The sequence below is a fragment of the Raphanus sativus genome, chromosome 1, assembly GCF_000801105.2.
Source record: "Raphanus sativus cultivar WK10039 chromosome 1, ASM80110v3, whole genome shotgun sequence".
In the NCBI taxonomy this organism is placed as follows: domain Eukaryota; kingdom Viridiplantae; phylum Streptophyta; class Magnoliopsida; order Brassicales; family Brassicaceae; genus Raphanus; species Raphanus sativus.
In genome coordinates, this window is record NC_079511.1 from 18987169 (window position 1) to 18995823 (window position 8655).

The following is an 8655-nucleotide window of genomic DNA, read 5'->3' on the forward strand; positions in this document are numbered from 1 at the left end:
TCTGTGAAGATTGCAGCTGTAGAAGACAGTGTGCTCTGGCGTGTCCGGATGAGATCTGTTGTATTCCTAATCTTTGTAGATTGCTCCTTAGAAAAGAGTGGTAGACACTCGTGTGTGTTGTACCATATAGCAATTGTAGGTTGCTCCTTGTTCTAAGTCAATGAAATCTGGACGAGGTCCCGGGGATGTAGGAAACGAATCCCGTTAACAAACTTTGTGTGCCATTTACTTTCTGCACTAGTTTTTGTCGCTCTCTCTACATTAACAAGTGGTATCAGAGCGGGTCACCTAAGTTACTGGTGTGATCTGGGAGAGTGAGGACAAAAACTTGTTCAGGAAGTAGAACAAAGTTTGATTGAAGATTGATGAAGATGGCGTAATGGGATTTCTTCATAGATTTGGAAGTTGCTGATCTTCGAATTGGTTTTTGACCATGATGTGACTCATAGGGGGAGATTGAAGACGTGGTTTTCAAACCAGTTATGATGAGTGCACATGCATAGTCAAAAAGGGGGAGATTGAAGATGCAGATTTCTAAGATGTTCTGTATTAGTTCGTGAAGTACTACAGGAGGTACTACAGACGTGTCTCATGAAAATGAAACTGAATGGTAGATTGAGTTTTGTGATGTGCGTGAACTTGATGAGCTTGGAAAAGGAAAGAAGATATGTGCTTGAAGACATATGGACGTTTTCCATAAAGTAAAAGGGAGTTTACTTGAAGATGAAGTTTTCCATTAAGGTAAATGGAAAGTTACCTTATGTGTATTGGAAAGACTTGGAGAGCAAGTGGAAGACTTGGAGAGCAAGTTGAAGACGTAAAGAACAAGTAATGGTCTGCTATATAAGGAGGGATGTGCCTCATGAGAAAGCTAGACCTCACATAATAGAGAGAGGGGTTTCATTGTATATTGGTGTATCTGTTTGGTGTCGAAGCAGTGTCTGTAGTAGTTGTCAATGGAGTCTGATGTTGACTTAGTTTGGTGGCGTTGGTGTTGGCGCTTTGTATGGTGGAGTTAGCCATCGTGTGTAGCTCGTGGTGAGCTGTGTGTGTGCTTGGAGGATCAAGCGTTTTGTGTCACTGGTGTGCGTTGGGTACTGACGTACTTGGTGAAGTACTTCCGAGAAGTGGAAGATCGAAGCCTAGACTCAGGGGGAGTTTAGCAAAGGAGGTTTCATTGAAGAGGTCTGTGAAGATTGCAGCTGTAGAAGACAGTGTGCTCTGGCGTATCCGGATGGGATCTGTTGTATTCCTAATCTTTGTAGATTGCTCCTTAGAAAAGAGTGGTAGACACTCGTGTGTGTTGTACCATATAGCAATTGTAGATTGCTCCTTTAGTCAATGAAATCTGGACGAAGTCCCGGGGATGTAGGAAACGAACTCCGTTAACAAACTTTGTGTGCCATTTACTTTCTGCACTAGTTTTTGTCGCTCTTTCTACATTAACAAGCTGTTCCACCGTCAATCCAACCCCACTTCTGTTTCTTACCAATTTCTTATATTACTATGCATTTACTATGTTACACAGCAATATTTTCCCTATTTCCATAGTATTTTTAAAATCCATTTCCGGCTAAGTACCGTTTCAGAACAGTTCTTTTAATTAATAGTGAAAAAGGGTTGACGTAATTTCATGAATTTTGAAACAAAATGCAAACCATTTTATTCACGTTGCCTTCGTGTGGTTTTCTAAAACATTTCTGGTAAAATAGATTCAAAAATATTACACCTGACCATTACTGTGAATTAACTATATACGAAATTATGAAAACAACACCCTCAATTAGTCACTCCCTACTTCTCCTCGCGTTGCATAATACACTTCGATATTTTCACCACAAAACACCTTCATATAGTCTTGCCTTCTCCAACAATACTTCAAACTTTGATTTTGAACAACGTACGTGCATTTGTTAACGTCCCCGCTCCCCGCCCTAGTCTTATAAATGCACTAATAGTTTTTGTCTCTCTATATCGATAACCATAAGAAAACAATCAAACCGAAACCAGAAGCCCATGCCTACAGCCTACCTATAAAACATCAATTGAACTAAAAAAGGAAGTGATACAGACCCATAATAACATTGACACCAAAAATATTTTCTGATCTTAAGATTGATTTCTTGATGCATCAATGTAAGGTGCAATACTATTAACTTTCCGTAGTAGAAGGAGGTATAGAAAATAAGATCTGGCTCCACCATTAATTGGAACATCCTAAGGTTAGAAGTATATGAAAAAAACACTCACTAATAATAGTGAGTAATCACGTTAGACAATATTCTGCAGACCTCTGATCATCTGAGTCCCAAGACAGTAATTCCAAGGTCGCCCAAGTATAACGACCTCCATGAATCTGCAACTGGTTAGCCTCAAAGCAGTATACACTGCCGTTTATACCGATCTTGCTTGATCCCTGAGTGCATTTCATCTTTTGTTTATCCAGGGCGTATCTTATTCTCACCGAGTTCTCCCAGCGCCAAGTCATCTCGTATAACTTAATGAGAACAAGATAAAGAAGCCATGACTTTGGTTCAGACTCTAACATTTTTTCTGCTACTCTCTCAGCGAGTCTTATATCTCCAAGGTCAATGGATGCACAGAGAATAGGTTTCCAAATATGAGAGCTTGGTTCAAAAGGCATCTTCTCAGCAATGTCATTTGCTTCATTGATCATACCAACCCTGCACAGCAACTCAACCATATAGGCGTAATGCTCATTCTCGGGATCAACTCCATGAACCTTTTTCATAGAAGAGAATATCTGATTCCCTTCGTTAACAAAGTTAGCATAACCACAAGCTACCAATACACCCATTAAAGTCACTTTGTCCGGTTTCAGACCTCGGTGCATCAACAATTGACGGAAAATGGCAAGGGACTCATCTGCTCTGCAGTTTCTTGCCAAACCCATTATCACTGTGTTCTAAAAGAACAAATCCTTTTCATCAGTTGTTGCAAACACTCGCATTGCTGAATCAACCAACCCGGTTTTGAAGTAAATCTCCATGAGTGAGGTTGCTACAAGTGTGTCCAGATGAAACCCTAACTTGACAGCCAAAGAATGAACTTGAGCTCCGTGCTCTACCATCATGACATTCAGTGAGCTCAAAACGCTACTGAAAGTGAACTTATCCGGCTTAACTCTCTACCTCATAGCGAGGATAAAAATCTTAAGAGCCTCTTCTCCAAAACCATGCCACGAATAGCTAGCAACCAAGGAGTACTTGCACAACACCGAGTCCCATTTCTCCAACTGCCGAAAAAGCTTAACCGAATCCTCCAGTCTGTCGCATTTGGAAAACATGTCAATCGAAGCTCCTGAAACAACAGTGTTAGAATGAAACCCCATCTTGATGCAAAGAGCTAGAGCCTGCTTACACTTGCACAAGTCTTGTAAACCCGAGCAAATAGATACAACGGTCGAGAATGCGTACTCGTCAGGTTGATACCCCATTTCTCTCATTACTCGAAACTGATCCAAAGCCACTTCTTTGTTCCCAGAATCAGAACAACACAAGATCAAAGAGTTCCACGAGATAACATCTCTACCCTCCATTGTTAAAAACACGGATAAAGCATAATCAAAAACTCCTACCCTTCTATACATATCCATAAGAGAATTCCACACCACCACCGGATTGGACAAACTTACACCGCTGCAAATAACATTACCATGTATTTGTTCCCCATGGCGTACACAAGTAACCAGTGTAGCTAGAATGGAAAACGTGAACTCTGTTGGACTTATAAAATATCTCCGCATATCCAAGAATGTCCTGATTGCATTTCTCGGAGACCCAAAAGAAGCAAACCCTGAAATCATTGTGTTCCAGCTAACAACATCTCGTTCAGGCATTCCGTCGAACAGGTAGAGTGCGTGATTGAGATAATCGTTTTTTAACAAGCCCTTTAAGTAGACGTTCCATAATGGTGTTCTTTTCGGTAATAGCCTCAAACAATTGCAAAGCATCTGTGACGGAACCGGATTTGAAGTAGAGCTGAAGACAACGATTTCCCTAGAAAGTATTGTAAGACCCGAAATCCCTTACCCAACCAATCCCCAGTCTTACCTAGATGTCTAAGTGTAATTGAGTCAGTTAAGTCCAATAGTTTCTAAGTCTTTTTCAATCATTTGAGATTCATACAATCAAACATAAACAGGCGGAAGCTAAGTTAAAATATCATTTCATATATATAAATCAATGTGATCCATACAAATCATTCATATCATTCAGTTTGCACAATAGGCTATCATAATTTCAATGTATCTAATCTATCACTACATCACACATCCATCACGGCCAAGGTCTTCATGGCTCCTTAGCCTTACCATGGTCCCTGTCTGATCCTGAAATCAAAACCCACAACACATATACATAAGAATCACAGTCCGATACCCTAGCAATCAAAATTCTAAGTATGGTTCGGATACTTAGCCTAATCTGGCCGAAAATGACCATTTCAGATAAACTCCCAAAAAACTAAATAAAATTCATGACAATTCATGATAATTCCAAACTAAGAGAATGGTCCAATAAGATTTCCCAGAACCGGCCTCGATCATGTTGATCTCGGCCAAGATCAGCCAAATCGGCCATAAAGGACCACCTCTAAATCAATTAAATAAAACCAATTAAAAACCATGATAATTCATGATAAATACCCATTAAAGGATTTTCAAAGTCGGACCTTAACAATTCCTTCAGGAACTATAAGATCTGACCATACCAGCCCAACCAAGGCCATTGAGAGATTACTCTAATCCAACCAAGGCCTTGCGGCTTTGTCAATGAGTCTGAACTCACATTCTTCATCAGAATATGGAATAAAAGATATGGATTGACAAGAAAAGAGTAATAGATGCAACCAGCATCACATGGACCGATCGGCTCGACCACACGGACCGATGGTCTTGGGCGATAGCATGCGGTTAGCATCACTAACCTTAGGCGTGTGCTATGAAGTGCCCAAACTCTTCTCCACAGCCTTATCCTTCTGCCTGGTATACATCTCCGATCAAGTCTCCTTTGCCCACGGTTAGAACTCGCCGGAATCACCAAACTCCCACTCGGTTGCCTTGGTGGCCGATCTCTCTCTCTCTCTATTTAATTCTGTATGAATTTGGGTAGAGGTTCCCCTATGTTTCTCATGAAATAAATCGATGTGCCAAGCCCTCTATTTATAGAAATGCCATCGACAACCAGCCTTGGGCGAACGGTTGCAAGGTTTGGGCGGAAAGGCACATGTGATTTAAATCACATCCCTTCGGCCAAACTGCCACCAACTGCTCTCTAACCGCTCCCCTTGATCGATCTCGACCTTCCAGGACTTTGTCAAGTGCCTGGTTCACTTGACAAGCTCCTTGGCCACACCGGACCATGTCACCACCGAGCCGGACCCTTAACTGTCCAAGAATCGGTCCAACCGCCCAAGTACCAAACACTCCACCTAGCTGAGGTGAGCTGATCACTAACTTCTCCAGCTGACTGAGCTAATACTCCAGCTACTGGAGCTGACCTGAACTCCCTTGAGCTGCTGTGAGCTACCTCACACTTCATCTAGATAGTCGAGCTTTCATACCGCATCGCCCAGCTGCCTAGACACTCGCCCAACTCTATTCAACTTGCCTTCTTGCCTTTCTGGTTAAGTCTAAGTCTCCTGATGCACTTAACCACTACTTTGGACCATGATACGCTTGCCTTTAGGTCACATGACCTGGCTGGTCCATGTCCTCGCACCATGGCCCGTTCTGATGGCTTTATCTAGAATCGGGGACATGACAAGTATTGTCTATCAATCCAACTTTGACGAGTTGGGCATGGACGACTCTAGCTAAAGTTGGACACTTTGAGAGCAGAGAGCGGTCTATGAGACGTGAAAAGTAGAAAGAGGACGGCATGCAAAGTCCATGAGTTCATCGGTGCTGTGAGAACATTCATGTGAGGAGTTTTTTATTTATTTATTTGAATTATCATGGCAGGCGGGGGGTAATTTTTTCAAGGAAAATTACACCCCATAGTTACACAAAAAACCCAAATTAGCTAACTAAACAAAATCCCCTTCTCTCACTTCCATCTTCTTCCTATCTCTTTCTAATCTCACTCAAAAAATCTAATTTCAATTTTTTTGTCATTTCACAAATTTTCCCTTTTTCAATGTTTAGTGATTTTTTTTAAAGTTAATTTGCTGTATATACCTAATTATAGTCAAAATTAGCAAACTACCACTAGGATATATAAAATAAAAAATCCTGTAGCGAAATATGCATAAAATGACTATTTTATCCCTGCCCAATTTTTTCAACTTTTTTCTCTCTTTTTTTTCTCATTCTATCGTCTCTTTCCTTTGTCCATTTTTTTTCTTCCTGTATATCTTTCCTCTCAATCTAAACCTTCACTAAAATAAAAAGACATCTTTTAAATTTAGTTATCAATTTCAATCGTTGCATATTCCATTTTCATCATTAAAATTATATACTCCACAACTCAATTTGATCACGATCACATCAATTATGCGGAGTTGGATGGATCATGTACGCCAATGAATTATGGACTCAAACAAGACCAAATTACAATTAATTAGTTACATGCTTTTACCGATTTAATATTCTGAAATTATTTCAGAGGGGTGAGTAAACATAGTAGATGAAGAGAGAAGAAACACAGTAAAATATTAGTACGATAACAATGACATTTAACGCCAAGATGTATCATAAACTATTATAGAAATTGTTAGTATATATTTTGTTTAATAGAAAACATACTTATCAAGTAACAAAACAACTAGACCATGACCCGCCCGACCGGGCGGATGTTTAATTAATTTTTTATTTTTGATTTACACTAAATGATGTATTTGTTAATAGTTACTTGTGATACATTGAGTTCTTTTTGAATTTTAAAAAAAACAATCAAATGTGTGAAAAATATTTTTTATTATAAAGAAAGCTTAAAGTGAACAATGATAGATTATATATGAAATATATAAATCAATTAAGTTAATTAATACGTTGAAATAAATGACTTTGAGTCATATATAAATCAATTTAATCGGCTCATTGTTATTACATTTTTTGTTAGGGCCATAGTGTTTTATATCAAATTAAGTTGGTCTAGTGGCTCATGACTCTCTTCTCTTATTCTAACCGACAATTTTGTTTTGTAACCGTTCGGTGTTTAGAAAAAAATTGTGAAGAATGAAAAAAAGAAATATCTTGACTTTCGGTGTTCTCCCATAGCGATGACGATTTCAAAACTCATTAATCGAGGGTCTAATGTTTTATCTTTGTGAATCTGATGTTTTTTCTTTACGAATCAAGGTATGGAGTAATTAAATCTTTTTGAAATAATTGGTTTATTTTTCATTCTGTTTCAAAGTATATTCTTTGCATGCCTAGTTACACCTAGTTAATTAATAAATGTCCATAACATTTATAAATCAAATCAATTGTTTCCTAAAAATAATGTAGTTAGCAAGAATGTAGGCAATTGCCTCATTCTTAACTATTTACTTAATCTTATATTTAATATTGAGTACTCTGCAAGTTCAGTTAAACAGATTTTACTGGGAAGAAAACGTAGATAATTTATTCATACGATATTTTTTTAGACTTATTGAGACCTATCTCTATGTGAGGTGAATAAACATTGATTTAGATGAAAAGGGAAATTCAATTTTATCTTGAAATTATTTTAATAGAGAATGGAAATTAAATTTTTATTTTACGACAATAAATAATTTCGAAATTAATATCCTAGATTTTTTTATGATAAGAAATATATAATTTCGGAATTTATTTAATACAAGAAAAGTTAAATTTTGTTTTAGGACAACACATTAACTAAATTGAAAAAGACAAACATTAAATTAAAGACTATCTATAAATAAACAGAGTGATAAAGACACATTTAATAAACTGATTAAGACAAACATTTTTATAGAAAGTTTAATTAATATTCTCAATGACATGCCATTGTAAATAACTTGAAAAACTAAGGGATATTTTTAAAGTGTTTTTCTCTTTTAATAATATAGATGAAATCAACTCTAATATTTATATATAATACATTTATTTAACAGCTAAGAATATATTAATTGAATAGATAATGATAAAGTTAACCCGATAATCTAATATGTATCTTCTAACAAAATATATATCAGTTGATAATAGCTATTTTAACACTTTACCAATCAATTTAATAATTGATAACAACTTATGTAACATCTAACTGAACATTTACCGGCTAATGAAAACATATTATATAAAGATGTAACAGTTAATTTTGGACGTACAATGTAATATGACATATTAGACCGGCAACCAAATTTATACCATCTAACATACTGTGTATCAGCCAACATCAGTTCTTTTTTAACAACTTACAAACCATTTTAAAAAGACTTTAACATACTTTGCAACAGCTAAGTAAACATTTATCTGCTCACATACTTATTATGTAACATCTAATCAAACAGTCATTAACTAAGTTTTTAAATTGCGGCTACAAATACTAGCACAGCTGAAATGCTAGATTAATATTATTTTCAACTATGTCAAAGAGACCTCGCTCTTTCTCACTATACGCCCCATCCATATGTTTGTGTGCCTTACTAGCCCATGAATCGACGAGAACCCTCCAATACGTGCAATGG

General features: G+C 37.2%; 1 protein-coding gene across 1 annotated transcript; it reads right to left on the minus strand.

The window, feature by feature from the left end:
* Nucleotides 1-1680: 1680 nt before the first annotated feature.
* On the minus strand, nucleotides 1681-5561 carry LOC108847873 (pentatricopeptide repeat-containing protein At1g43980, mitochondrial). Its single transcript, XM_018621241.2, is given in 4 exon segments — nucleotides 1681-3929; nucleotides 3931-4019; nucleotides 4334-4351; nucleotides 5478-5561. Coding segments are annotated over 4 exon segments (1854 nt in total). The 3' UTR covers nucleotides 1681-2266.
* Between the last annotated feature and the right edge of the window lie 3094 nt (nucleotides 5562-8655).